At 47.9% G+C, this 14653-nt stretch overlaps 1 protein-coding gene across 1 annotated transcript in view; it reads left to right on the top strand.

The window, feature by feature from the left end:
- Positions 1 to 2311: 2311 nt before the first annotated feature.
- Positions 2312 to 14653, top strand: part of HTRA1 (HtrA serine peptidase 1) — a 36475-nt gene continuing 24133 nt past the window's right edge. The window contains exon 1 of the mRNA XM_082486663.1: positions 2312 to 2791. Coding sequence (XP_082342789.1) covers positions 2323 to 2791 — 469 coding nt within the window. The 5' untranslated portion in view covers positions 2312 to 2322. The remainder of the gene's footprint in view (positions 2792 to 14653) is intronic.

Raw genomic sequence — 14653 nt, 5'->3', positions numbered from 1 at the left:
AATACTAAACTCGGTTCATCTTTCCTTAAAGACTTGTCTTTCGTTCAAAGTAAAGGAAAAAAAAAAAACAACCAACCCAACCCTGAAGCTTATTAAAAGTAGCCAATAAGTAATGGATAAACAATAATGTGGAAACACTTCACCATGATATCTATCCATATTATATATGGATAAACATATATATATATATACACACAACAAATATTTAAACTTGTAAACATTTTCAAACTTTTTCTTAGACTTTTTAACACTGTAATGATTTTAATACTAAGGAAGTTTTGCTGTGAGTTGTTCCAGATTACTACTTTACTACTTTGGTCACTTCTGAAATCTCTTTTCTTGCACAGCATAGAAGTTATTGGAAAACAGCAGATATAAGGGGCTCATGCTGGAGCTTTTACTGGGAATGTCAGAGTCTACGTGGTTTCCCACCTTCAGGTACTAAACCAAGCAGTTAAGTAAGTTTTGCACATTTGTAGTTTTGTGGTCATGGTTTGATAAGATTTTATAATGTTTCCTGGAACAATTAAGTTTGAATTCTGACACTTGGGATGCTACTTCCACCTGCTCAGGTTGTTAAAGGTTATTCCACTCTTCATAGGACAAAAGACTCTGTATTCCTCTCTATTAATGTAGTTGCTGTCATCCTCTATTTCTGAGTTGCAGCTCATCTACCAGTTAACAGCATTTAAGTTTGTAAAGTTCATTAGGTCCTTGGTTATCGAGTGCCTGATAAAGATACACTTAATTACAGGTTGATTGTTCAAAAGTTTAATCGGCTCATAATTAAAAAAATGGCTGTGCTCAATTTCCACCTATTAGTTCTTGCTATACTTTTCCCAACTAGATTTGGAAATGATGTCTTTTCCCTGGGAAGGCACTCGTGCGTAATTAAACCACCTTTCAAACTACCTCGTGTGTGCTAAAATAGCACATGGCGAAGAGGCCTCTGTCCGTACGTGCTGGCAGCTGCACAGCTGCCGGATAAATCGGATGAGCTCGATTGTGGGATGATGGAAAACTACTTTCTTTTTTTTTTTTTTTTTTAATTCTTTTGGTTGATTAACCTTCTGCTAATTGCTGGTATCCACCTCGCCCCGAGGCTCTGAGAACCTCCGGTGGAGTGAGGGGGCGAGCAGAAGCGCCCCGGGAGCATCCTTCCTCCGCTCCCCGGCGCCTTTGGGCGCCTTTGGGCGCCTTTGGGTGCCTTCGGGTGGCGGCCATCGCCTCCCGAGTCCTCCCAGCGCCGGGCATTGCTCAGGTGGCCGCATGCGGGAGTACCCGCCATTCCCGGCGGGAATGCCTGAGATTTGCATACATTTGCATGTATCGCTTCAGTCTTTCTACCCGGGGAGCAGCTGGCGGCCCAGCCCTCCGCATCTGCTTTTCCACCCGTCTTCTTATCAGATAGAGACGTTATCGACGCTTACTTTGGATTGCCTTTCCCGTAATTCCTGAAGTAGGGAAGAGCGTTCAGCTCCACCCCCCACCCCCCCTCCCGTTGGCAGTTGTCAGCCCTTCTTCATTCTTCTGTCGTTTTGATTTGGGTTTTGGTTTGTTTTTTTTTTTTGATGCTGCATCAACGCCAAGTTCAACAGCTCCGAGCTGTGAAGGACCGTTTAAGTGTGCCCCCAAAACACAAGGCGGAGGGGAGGGGGGGGTGATGGTGGTGTTACGGACCGGGGGGAGGCGGGCAACGGGGGTGTCAGAGTCCTCGGGGAAGGAAGGAAGGGTGGTGTCACGGCCCGAGAGATGGGGGAGGGGGTTGTCGGGGTGCCGGGGGGAGGAAGCGGGAGGGTGTCGGGGTCCTGGAGGGCAGGGAGCTGTCGGGGTCCCCGGGGGGAGGAAGAGGGAAGGGGAGGTTGTCGGTGTCCCGGGGGAGGAGGGGAACGGGAGGGTGTTACGACCCGGGGGGAGGAGGGAAGAGGGGTGTCAGGGTTCCGGAGGGAGGAGGGAAGGGAGGGTGTCATGGTCCGAGAGATGGGGGGAAAGGGTTGTCGGGGTCCCGGGGGAGAGGACGGAAGGCGGTGGGGGCGGTGGGGTGGATGTCGGTGTCCCGGGGGGAGGCGAGAGGGAGGTGTATGTGTCCGGATCCCGGGTGAGGCGGGAAGGGGGGATTACAGCCCCGGGGGAGAGGGGGGGTGCCGTCCTGCCGCCCCGCCCCGCCCCGCCGCCCTCCCCGGCTGCGCCGCCCCCCCGCGCCGCCGCCACCGCCGCCGCTTAAATGCGCCCGCCCGCCTTCCGCGCCCCACGCCTCCCTCTCCTCTCTCCCTCTTTCTCTCTCTCTCTCTCTCCTCTTCTCTCCCCACCGCCGCCGCCGTGATGCCGCTACGGGGCTGGAGCCTGCTGCTGGCGGCCCTGCTGCCCGCCCTGCTGCCCGCCGCCGTCTCCTCCTCCCCGCCGCCGCCTCCCGCCTGCCCGGAGCGCTGCGAGCGGTCGCGCTGCCCGCCGCTGCCCGCCGCCTGCCCCGGCGGCGCCGTGCTGGACGGCTGCGGCTGCTGCCGCGTCTGCGGGGCGGAGGAGGGCGAACCCTGCGGGGGTCCCGGCGGGGGACAGCCCTGCGGCGAGGGGCTGCAGTGCGTGGTGCCGCCCGGCGGCGGGCTGCCGGCTTCGGCTACCGTCCGTAAACGGGCGGCCGCCGGGCGCTGCCGGTGCTCCAGCAGCGAGCCGGTGTGCGGCAGCGACGCCGTTACCTATGCCAGCCCCTGCCAGCTGCGGGCCGCCAGCCGCCGCGCCGAGCGGCTCCGGCAGCCGCCCATTATCGCCATCCAGCGCGGAGCCTGCGGGCAGGGTAAGGGGATGCGGGCGGGGACGGGGGAGGGATAAGGCGGGTGGGCGCATCCCGGTGGGCGCTGCGGAGCCGGGAGCTCGCAGGCGCCGGGGTTTGGGCCCGCCGTCCTCTGGATGAGGATTCGCATCCCTCGGGTTGCGCTGGAGGCAGCTCTTTGTGAGAGGGGAGGGATCGGGCGCGGGCAGCGGGGCAGGAGAAAGGCATCCCGGCCCGGTTGGGGGTTGGCATCACGAGGAGAGGCAAAGAAAAGGGCTGTCCTTGGCTCAAGTTTGGTATTCAAGTTCGGTATTCAAGTTCAGTGAGAAACTAGAGCAAGAATGCAGTGTTTGTCTTCGTCTGCCAACCGTCGGAGGGGGGGGGGGGGACCAACAACCCATATCCAACTTTAAAACTAAACATCTCCCTTCCCTCCCCCCCGCCCCCGGAGAAGTGATGCCGGGCTCAAAATCGGGTTGCAAAGCTCCCGCAGCCGGTACGGCTGAGGACCCGAGTCCGGCTGTGCGGCTCCAGCAGAGTTTGGAGCAGTCCTTGCGTGCGCTCCCGTCCGGGCGCTGTGTCACCGAGCAGTGCCCTGGGAAATAAAGCCAGGAATGTAGAAGCTGTTAAAATCTGGTCGCAGCGAATGAATGCGGCGTGTCCGCCTCGGCAGAGCAGGCAGCTGCCTGCCTCGGCCCCTTTTAGCAGTCGCGCTCTGATTATTAATAATAGATTCGCTAGAGAGGGGGATGCTCGTAGCCAAACAGCGGGTTAAACTGACTCTGTTTTATTTTGGAGGATGGGAGTGGCCGCCGAGAAGTAACAATATAACCGCTAGTGTTTTTCCTTCAGCGTTATTATTCTTTAGTTGTTATTTTAGTTGGATCGGGTGTAACTTGAGCACTCGGAGCGGCAGGACGGGTGCTAATTATTTGTAAACCATAGAAAGACGCTTCGCTGGGTTATGAAATGGGCTCCGCAGGCGGAACGGCCCGGTGGAGGGTTGGGTCTTGTCGGAAGGATGAGTGCGGGCTGGGACGCAGCAAGGAAAAGCGGGCTGGGGGATAAACTGGGGATGATCTTTGCAAGGTGCGACCCCTAATACGGGATGGCTTAAACCTGGTAAGCTAAGGCTGCGTGTTCCTTCCGAGCCACTCGGCACGTTTAGGGGGAAATATGTAAAAATTAGCGTGAATTAAGCCTTTATTTCAGAAGTGGTAGTCACTTTTTAGTAAGTGGGTGCTGTTTCACTGAGGCTTGATTCTTTTGGTATAGGTTGCACCATTTCTGCGCTTCTTTCTTTAAAAAGAAATCTTTTTCTAGCTTTAGCCATCATCTCTCCAGCAGAAGGATATTCTGGTGTGTAGTGACTATATGTTCAGCTTGGGGCAAAAGTCTGATCCTGCATTACGGATCAAACCAACAACTTTGGTATCAGTGCAGTCAATTTTTTGTACCGTTGATTTTCCCTTCGGTTTCAAAGCTGCGTTGTGCTCTGTGGAACATTGCTGGCATTTACTGACGCTGGAGACAATTAAAGCTTTCACACCACAGTTTCCTGATCTCCAGTATAATATAATGCCTTGTGATTTTTGTTCTCAATTCATGAAACCAATATTGTTTTCTCAGTCTTTTCTGCTGAACGTTTGCAGAATTCGGGCTGTGTTTGAGCCGGAGAGGGATACGTGCCTCCGGGAGGCTGTACAGAAAATGCACAGGCTGCATATAGACCTCATGTAGGAAAACTCCACTGTAGTAGATACATCATGTGTACATCCAGACAATCATTTTGCCCTGTTGCATCTCTGGTTGGAGCGATGCTTACTTTCTGTATCAGTAGGGACAAAAGGAAGGTGCTAGAGAAGCTGAGCGTTGCTGCAAGCGAAGCTTTTTCATATGTAAAGAACTTAAAATGAAAAGAAATGGGGAGTAGGGTGTAAAGCACTGTTCCCTGGAGGCAGATTGAACCACTGTTTTGAAAAGCCATTGCCTAATATGTGGCTTCTTAAAATTGTTAATTTTTAATTTTACATGGAGTTCATTTTCAGGAGTGCTTTTGCTACCTAGAGGTGGAGTTATCTTTGGTAAAATATTTTTATGCTTTCACAGTAACATATCTATATAAATAAGTTGGTGAATACAGTGCAATGGCCCAGGGAAACTGGGAAAATGGCGATGTAGAAAAAGCATTTGGAAAACACTTTATTTTGTCTTTTTAAGTTTCACATCAGTTTAGTAGCTGGTCAAGTACAGTATTCTGAATATTGCATAAAATAAAGTGAAACTTTTTGTCTTTCGATTTTCATCTACTACAGTCCACTCTCGGTGGTGCTTTTCTCCTGCGGTGATCCTCAGTGCATCTGTTCAAATACTCGGCATGTTTAGGAGAGGATGCAGGGAGGGAGGGGATGGTTGCTCTGGGTCTGTGTGCGTAAGGGAGATGTTTTCCTATGCAAAACAGGAGTTGTGAGTCTTAAAAAGCCCGAGAAATATTTCACAAGCCTCTGAGCTTACTCGAGCCTCGTCCCTAAACTCTGCTGAGAGGATGGGTGGCGGCAGGTACCGAAGTGCTGAGCAGGTCTCCTGCACTGTGGCGATGTGCTCTGGGGTGCAGGACCAGCCCCGTAGCTTGCTCTGCCAGCCAAACATGCAGAAAGGGCAAAACAGGCTCTGGTCGGAGAAACCCCGGGAACAGCGAGGGGAAAGCCCAGCTGTGGCTGTTAGCTGGGAAATCCATCGGTTAAACCAGTACCATGAGCGTCCAGGATGGGAGCAGGGCTGAAGGACACCCTGCCTGCGCTCACCTCTGGTAAAGTCAGGCAGCTGATGAGCAGGGGGACACGCCGTGCGGTGGCCAATGGACAACTTTCATTAGTGCTGTGTCCCCGTCTGGGGCTGTGCGCCCTTCCCAACTCTCCCCCCCTGCATTGTGGCCACGGGCAGTGTCACCGGTGGTACCCTAGGCAGATCTTCCCTCTGCCTCCAGCAGGACCATGTAGCCTTACTTTTCATATCAAAACTGCTGGCCGATGAGGACAAGCCATGCAGAAAATGCATGGGCTGCATGCAGACCTTGTGTAGGAAACTTCCACTGTGGTAGATACATCATGTGTAGGTACCTCATGTGTACATCTGCAGCTTTCACACAAGGAATCTTAACTTTCCATGAAGGACATGAGCGATGTTGGCAGAGGGCGTTCAGGCCCGCTAAGCACGTGCTGGTAGATGCTCAGCGCATGTGGGGCAGCACGGAGTGGGTCGGGACCTGTGAAAATACAAAGGCACAAAAAGGCAAACATCCTCTGAGGAGAAACCGTGACCACGTCAATGCTGTCCCGGGCCCGGGAGTGAGGTCAGTGCAACGAGACCTCAGTATTCTGTGTGATGAGGTTCAATGCGCTGGGAGGATGTTTTCTTTTTCTTCTGCAAATACGTTTTTGGTGCTCTGAAATCCCTCCCGCTGACCAAGAGAGGAAGGCTCGGGATGTTCAACACACAGTTTAAACCAGTCTTCCTTCCCCTCCTTGCTTCTACTGGCACATGCTGGCAGGCGTTTTAGGACAGTGTGCCTAAAATCCATCACTCCACGTCGTGCTCTTTACACTGTAAAGTACAAACTAACCTGGATTTGTTTTTTCACCTTTAACCAGAGTAAGAAGAAGAAAGTTCCTCGTGGTTGCTTTCTGTTCCTAACTTTCCTCTGCCCCTTTTTGAACCGGATTTTTAGGTTTTGGCATTTTTATTAGATTTACTATGTCCAGTGTGGTATCCCAGTAACCTCAGCAGTCCTCAGCACGCTAGCATCAGGCAGTTCATGCTTCTCTGTCACAGGCGTGCTCGCACCATGATGTCATATCTGGAGTTCAGTGCGTGCTCTTCTGGTTTAGATTAAGCAGGTCATCGCTGCTTGCTTTGGGGGAAGGCGGAGGCGAGTTTAGGGGTAACTCTCAGTTCTAGGAAGGTGTGTATCACTACAGGTACAGGTTTTGCTATTTCTTTTCATCACATTATCATTTCATAGCTCCAGAGATTGAGGGGGGGTGTGTGAAATCCATCACTCAAACTCAGTTTCTCGCAAAGTGGCGGACCTTGTATTTTGAAATGCACCAGGCAAAATTGCGTCCAAGTGACTCTGTGTAATTATCTGGCGGAAGAAAAGGACCTCCAGTTAATAAACTGGAGTCAATTGGTCATTAATTGACTCCTTTAAAAAAGGCGTAAGCATGAGATCCGTGCAGCGGAGGATGGGAAAAGAGCAGGAGGTGGACCTGCCTGAATTCTTTTGCCTGCGGTACGGGTAGGGCTCGCGGGCCGGCAGTGCCAAGCCCGGCAGGGAGGAATAATCGGGGCAGGAAGAGAAACTCGGCTGAGAAATCTGGGAAGGTCAGGAACTAAGCCAGATATTTATCGAGAGGAAAGTTGATATTGTTGTTATGAGTTGGGCTTTCAGCTGTTTCCCGAAAGATAACAACAGGCGCACCGTGGTTGGTGTGCTGAAGAAGGGTTGAGAGCGCTTCACGGTTTACTTGGCACGTGTCGAGTCTGCTAAAAATGACCTGGGAGGACCGGGCGGGCGTTAAGGAACGGGATGCTCAAATAAGCGCTCCAGTGCTGTTAGTTTTTTTAGCCGCCTTCGTCTCCCTCCGTTGCTGTGTTTGGGTGGTCTGAAAGTCATTATCTTCTGACTTTCCTCAGCCTCTTTTGCAGCAGCAGGAGAAGGGGAGGGAGGGAGGGAAGAGGCAGCTGAAGGCAATGGAAATAAATAGCAACATATTTCCAGAAGAGAACCAGTTCCCAAGTGTGGGATTAAAAAGCTTTTCCAAAGCCAAGCATTCGGCTCTGAGAGGAGGCAACTGTAAGAAGTGGTTTGTCTGAAGAAGCTCACCTTTTCCCCTCTCCACATCTAGATTTCCTTCCCGGGGAGCCGGCAGTAATTCTGTAGTCTCTAGACTTCAAACAGGCCAGTCGGTAAATACAGATTTGGAACGAGGAAAGATTCAATCCTTTCATCTTCTGGGCTTTGAAATTTAAGGGTACCTGTGGACTGGACAGGAATACTTGAAGGCATGAGTAAGCAGCAGGAGTCTTATTAAATCGAGTTTGGATGTGATGGAGGCAGCGAATCCCGAGCAGTTAAAGGAAAGACTCTGCCGTCCAAGAAATAGGAGAAGCTGGAAAATATTTTTCAAATGTGAATTTACGTGTGCTCAGAGTGAACGAAAAGCAACGTTAGAAATAGAAACTGGGGTACTGTGGAACTTAACTTTTGTTGTAAATAAAGTCGTTCCTCACTCCCATAAACTGCTGGGGCCTCTAGGATCCCTGGCTGCACTTGGCAGTCTCACAGCGTTTGTAACTGGGCCCGAGTGAATATCTAGTATTGTTTTGGAGGCTCTGTTCAGGAGGTAGAAAAAAAGAAAGACTTTATTTTGCTTTCTGGATACAGGTCATCGCGATTCCCAAATTGGTTCAGCTGCTTCAAAGAGGAGAATATAACTAAAAAACAAGCCTCGACTCCCTTATACAGAAGGGCTATAAAATAACGCATCGTTCTTATACAAACTGGTGATGTTGACCTCATATCGGTAGGTAACAGTAGACATATGTCTTAAACTCGTAAGACACAAGTGACTAATTATTTCATTTTAAAATTATAGTGAATTGAGAAGATCTTGGCTGCCGTGTTTTAGTGACTGGAGATGAATTAGGCAGCCAGGCAGAGCAGCTCTTGAATTTTGGGTTAATATCAGATACCCCCGGCGCACTGATAAGGCGAAGCAGGAGGCTGGAAGCCAGCTGGGTTGCGCAATTCATTGCGAGTGCTCTGCCAGGAGCTCGTTTCTGGAGACAAAAATGTGTGCACGCGCTGAAAAAAACCCACATACGTGTGTGTGAGGTGTGAGCACATCCATCAACCTCTGCTTTTATTGCACGCCGGCCCTGCAGGCTGGCACTGGGATGGTACCCGGTCCTGTCGGGGCCGGCAGCGGCGAGTTAATGGCACCAGTGCTGGGGCTGAGCTGAATGCCATGGCTGAGCTACGCGATAGGCACCCTGGTAAAGTTTTCTGTGCTGACCAAACCTCGTTCTTCTGTCCATCAGCTTTGCCCATCAACTTCTCACAGGGTTTCTCAGTCTTTCCATTTCCCCGCTCTTGTAAAGGTGCCTTTTTGGTGAGGTGGGAGAGACGGAAAGCAGCGAATAGTTCCTATATCCAGTTTTACAGGATTGTTACTAGAAATATTGAAGAGACGGAGCTCATCAAATTAAAAAAAAAAAAAAAAAAAGGCACTCCATGTTTCTGATAGCAATTGGATTTGCACCCATTTTTCCTGACAACAACTGACAGATAAAATAATGCATATTAAATCTAGTAACCGTGCATAAAATTATCCAACGGTCTTAAATTTGAAATAATTTATATAGGAGAGCATTAGGAGAAGCTCACAATGTTTTTCCAGAGGCCGATGTCATTACCCCATTTCACAGATAGCGAATCTAGGGCAGGGGAAGATAAAGAGCTTTGCTCAAGGTCAACCAGTAAGCCAGCAGCAGACCTGAGAGCTAACTGAGCTTTTATGAGTCCCTGCTCATTTTTCTGCCCCTTGCCAGCATTGCTGCTCCATTTTCCATTACTTTTCTTTTCCATTACTCCATTTCTTAAACTTGCAGACTGCAGTTTTGGCTTCGTTCTGCAAACAGCATTGATGATCTGTCAATCTGCATCTGCAGAAAGTAATTTTGGAGAAGGAAAGAAGCGGGTGGACCAAGCACAAACACTAATAAGGGAGAGAAACCCAAACAAGTCTCTCCCCTCCCACCAGCCCACCCCCAAAAATAAACACAACCCCCCAGGAATCTCATACTTCAACATTTGTGGTGGTAAAGGGATGATTCATTCCTTTTCCCAGGATGACATATGCATTGTTTGGTATGTCTGCCCGTTCTGTATCAGAGATCTGTGTGTAGACCTCTATCTAGAAAGGTAACACTTGGCTTACCCTTGTTTTCTCGCGCATTCGGACAGTAAAGGTGGGCGAGCAGAAACCACTTATAAATAAAATAAAAAAAAGTATTCAGATGACCCATAAAATAAAGCTGAATAGATGTGCCGATAAAAAAAGCCGCTATATAAGAGTTAATGTTGAAAGGGGAGCAGTGAATAAAATAATTAGAACGCTAAATATCATAAAAAAGATGCACATTCGAGAGAGTGAAACGGAAACCTGCTCTTCTTTTAACCTTTAAAGAGAAACTACCCGTGCAGGGGAGCGGGGCGCTGTGTGACGGTGGCTGGCTCACCGGGGGCACTGCCTCCTCCTCTCTGTAGTTCTCAAAATAGGATGGCGGCGGTACTGTCTGTGTTAATCCAGTTTCATTTCCCAAACACTCACTGATTTCTGATGTCCACACGACAACAAATCTGGGCGCTCTTAGAGTGATTCTTAAGACGTGTGGGAAATACTGCCAATTTGTTCAATACGTAGGTATTCTGTGGCTTTTGCGATATAGTGATGCTAAATTTATTTATTGCACAATTCTGAAGCCCCAGAGTAGGAGGGGAGTGTGTTTTATTACTGTTTTGAGGTTTCTTCTATAGATTTGATCCTTCTGTGTATCATCTGTGTCACTGTAAGAGGAGTCCTGCCACAGCCAAGCGGTGAAATCGGTGCCTTCTCCAGCTGCAGAGGAGCAGCATCTTTGGAGGCTTTTTTAGGCATGCATCTTAAGAAGCTTTTTTTAGGTTTCTTGTTAGAGGAAAAAATATTTTAAAAGCATGAAAAAAAAAATAATTTGGTTTTATTCCCTGGTGTCTTCATAACAGGGTTCCTGGAAGTTGAAACTAAGTCTCTCTTAAGCAGGGATTTCTTCTAAAGATGCAGTGCGAAAGTTTCTCACATACTTAAAATGAGACCTTAATGGTTTTTTAATGTTAAGAGGAATTTTCAAGATCAGACAGCTGTTGGTTACATGTAGGATATAGGAATTACCACGTCGTTGTTACTTAATAGGCATTTTGAGGTTGTTTTGCTGGTTCTGTGCCCGCGATGCGTGGAGCTGGGCGGCAGAGCTGGGTGATGACCTGGGTTGGAAGGGACGTAAACTGAGGAGGGCTGGAAAACGGAGAGGAGAAATTATTCCTGAGTCATCTGTTATATTTTCAGCCTTCTGCAGAGAAGAGAATACCACGTCTGCTTTAACCTCTTGACTGAAATATTCTTTTCAATCTGTCTGCAGGAAATCGGGCAGACTCTTTTCCATAACTACCTGACTTATATTTCTTAATGTTTCCAGTTCAGGCAGGACTACCATTAATGATGTTTTTGACCTCAGCACTCCTTGCCCTTGACCTGATTTGCTCTTCACCTTTTTTTTTTTTTTTTTTTTTTTTTCTTTTTTTTTTTTTGGTGTGTGTGCCTGAGCATCTGCCCGCACCCTGCCTTCCCTCCTCATCCCCCGGACAGACCAGAGCAGCCGTGCAGGGCACTGGGAGGGATGCTGGCATGGCCACCCCGAGCCGTGCATCAGGCTGCTGACTTGCGATTAATTTGTCATCTCCTGAGAGGAGCCCAGGCTCGGCATTGTATTAATATGGCAATGCTGCTCCGGGAACAGCGTGTTCCTCCTCGCAGGGCTGCGTTCCTTCGGCCCCGGGGCTCCAGCCTGGCTGTTTATGCAGAAGTTGGGTTTCCTCCCACCTCACCGCTGGTGTTTACAGAAGGAATCGCAGTTTCCTGTTGTGTTAGATGGAGCTGTCGCTCCGCTCTGGATTCCTGCCCTCCCTGCTTACGCCGAATTCCTTTTTAGCCTCATCAGCTTGAAAGTCTTATTGCTTTTGCTCACTACTACTATAACTGTGAGACTGACTTTTTGCGCCGGCAGCCAGTGCACTTGGTTCGTAGACGAATTTCTGGCATTTTTGAGAGTGTTTACATACATATTTTCTCCCTGTGAGGTTCTGCAAGGGTTGTTAAAGCCCAAGACTCTTCCCGTGAGATAGAATAGGGGTGATGCCCATTTTAAAGATAAATCGAAGACACTGAAGATTCAAAATACTTTTCACAAGTTGCCTAGAGACTGAGTAACACAGCTCAGACCAAGACGCACACGTCCTTGATGTTCCTCCTGCTCCAGAACCTTCCGACCAGTTGACATCAGTCTAGAAATTCAGTATTTGAGTTGCAACAGAAGATACTCTGTATCCAAAGCATTTACTATTTATTCTGCCTTGTAGACACGTGGTAGGAAAGGTTCCTGTTTGGCTAAAATTTTAGGTTTTATATCTGAAGTTATATAGGAGGTTCCTACAAGAAAGCTGTAGGCACGTTGCCCAAGGACATTGCCCGTTGACTGTTTTCAGTGGCAAGAAAATCTTGAGTTACTTTGGAACTGGATGCCAAAGAGGTCTGTTTCATACTAAGAAAGAAGCTGGACCAAAGTTCTCTGAAGACTCTGTGCTTTAGAGTTTAATTATCGTCAAATACTTGTTTTCTGGTTTTCTTGTTTTATAAATGCAGAAGAGCTCCGTATGTGTCGTTCTCTTCACGTAGCCTGGTCATTCACGTGTTGCCAATATCTGTTTTTACTTGTTCATACATTTGCATTTTCAATAACTTATCCTCTCAACCTCTGATCAGGGTAAGCGTTAATTTGTGACCAGTAGTTGGGAATAGGGTGCGGGCAGAGACCGAGCTATCCAGCGCATCGCTCCAGCCTCTGCGCCACCAGCACCCTTCTCCCTGGAAGTCAATAAAGTCAGCTTTTGTTCTTGAAGAACGTCAATTAAAACATGCGATTTATTCACCTTCGTTTTTGTACTCAAAAAGTTCCGTGTTATATAAGCGACCACGCGCTGGTCTGAAAACTGTGTTGTGTTATCTTTAATTTGAGAGCTGTTTTGTATAGATTCTCTATTTTGTTTAAGTTGGCAGCTTTTTTTTTTTCGGTTTGTTTAAAATCTGTGATTAAAATTAATGGTTTCAGGCTTTCGGATTAGCAGGGAAAATACAAATTTCAAAGCCTGTTACTTGCACGATCTCTGGTGCGTGTGACGGACTCCTCGTTAAAGGGTGCCAAGAAAGAATTGATCATCTAAATATTATGATGATGAAAATGGACTTTATTTTCCCTTTGCAAGTTTGCATTCATGCCAAAAAGCAATTTTAATTTAATTCCTCGCTTTAATCTTGCGGTGGTACTTGCTGCAGGAAATCTTTTAAGTGAATACCAGATTTAAACAGTTTACTGCTTGCTAGAGTAAAATGCTTGAAATCTCTCCATTGTTTGGCGCTATGAAAATATTTTTGCTTTTAGGGATGTCACAGTAATACTTTATTTTTTTACTTGATTTTATTCTCAGAAATCTGTGAAGTGTCTTTAGTTTCTCCTTGGATTACACGGGGAAAAAATAACTGATGTAATAGCAGCTTTATTAGCGAGGTGCTGTGGTTTAGACCTCTCGAAATTCCCTCCTTCGATCTGAAAGTTGTTCTTAAGCGAATCGTCTGCGATACGTAGAATGTTGTTTCTTATTTTCTTAGCGTTTTCATTGCGTAATATCCTTTTTTGGTGTATTACACAATTTATCCTCGAATAGGAAGTGGAATATTTAGGCTTGCAGTTTTATGCCGTTTAGAAAAAAAATAAAAAAAGAAAAAAAGAGTGGCAGCAGATTCCCATACATCACTTTTTCCTCGCGGCTCTCCAGCAGAGCTTGCTGATAGCACCATTTTCAGTGTGAGCTAAGCACATTTGCTCAAGTTTTTGTTTCCATAGCAGCGTCAGAGGTTTAGCGTTGTCCTATATGACATGAATGGGAGTTTGTACAAACACCAGCGGTTGGAGTTTTATTTGGGAGGGTGGAAATTCTCCAAGTAAAACTTTACAGTCTTGTGGTTTGTGTTAGTAGTCACCGATTCTGCCAGCCCAGAGGTTTCGTGAGTGCTTAAGCCCTTCTGGTTTCGTTCTGCAGAGAAACCCAAGCTGTTCTTTCAGACCCCGGTGCGTGTGCGCACCTGGGGTTGTGTATCCGAGTATAAGATTAAGCAAGCAGCGAGTACAGGAGAAAGTAACCATCTCCTTTCGGCGACCTGGGTAGCTTAATACATTTGGTTAGCCCATAACCTTCAGCAGGTTGTGGTGGCGCTGCTCATACTCTGTGTCACTGGGCAAAGGTTTCATGGAATCACCTATGATCATTATGGAGTTAACGGGAAAAGATAGATTAGCACAGATCCCTGGATCCAAGCCCCATTTTCTTCCGCTGACACCAGCCTGATGTTAGCAGACCACGGGCCCCACCAGCTGAGATGGGGTCTGATGAACGGGGTGGAGGCGAAACATCCCTCCTGGCTGAGCTTGCGAGCATGGAGAAAACCCGAAGGAGACTTTAATTTGTCTCCCCTGGAAGGACAGGGGTGTTGCGCTTTCCCGATATGAAGCATCTTTAATGATGAACCCAGGGATGGTGCTCCACCCTCCCTGCAATTTGCATATAAGCATCTTCCTGAACAGTTACCAAAACAGGAATCCTAATGATTTCAGCTGTCTAGGTGATTATGGTTTCATGGGAAGGTTGTTTGTTTTTTTTTTTTTTTTAAAATCTTAATGGGACTGAAAGTTTCTTGCTGTTTTTAAAGAAACTGAAGGCTCGATTCTGGACTGAATCTGAGCTTTTTTGACTTAGGATGTGGAGATGTCTGGTGTGGTCACATCAAGAGAGGGTTGGGAGGGAAAGACTTGCTGGTGTTTGCTGGGGTGTGCCTTTTTTTTTTCCCTCTAGGATTTATCTAGGATAAAAAGTCCCACTGAATGAGATAATTGTGTTGGTTCTAACTTCAGACAGTGGAAAGGAGAGCCGGGAGTGTTGAGGATGCCTTAGCACAG

The sequence above is a fragment of the Vanellus vanellus genome (assembly GCF_965231255.1).
Source record: "Vanellus vanellus genome assembly, chromosome: 7".
In the NCBI taxonomy this organism is placed as follows: Eukaryota; Metazoa; Chordata; class Aves; order Charadriiformes; family Charadriidae; genus Vanellus; species Vanellus vanellus.
This window is presented reverse-complemented; position numbering and strand designations above follow the sequence as displayed.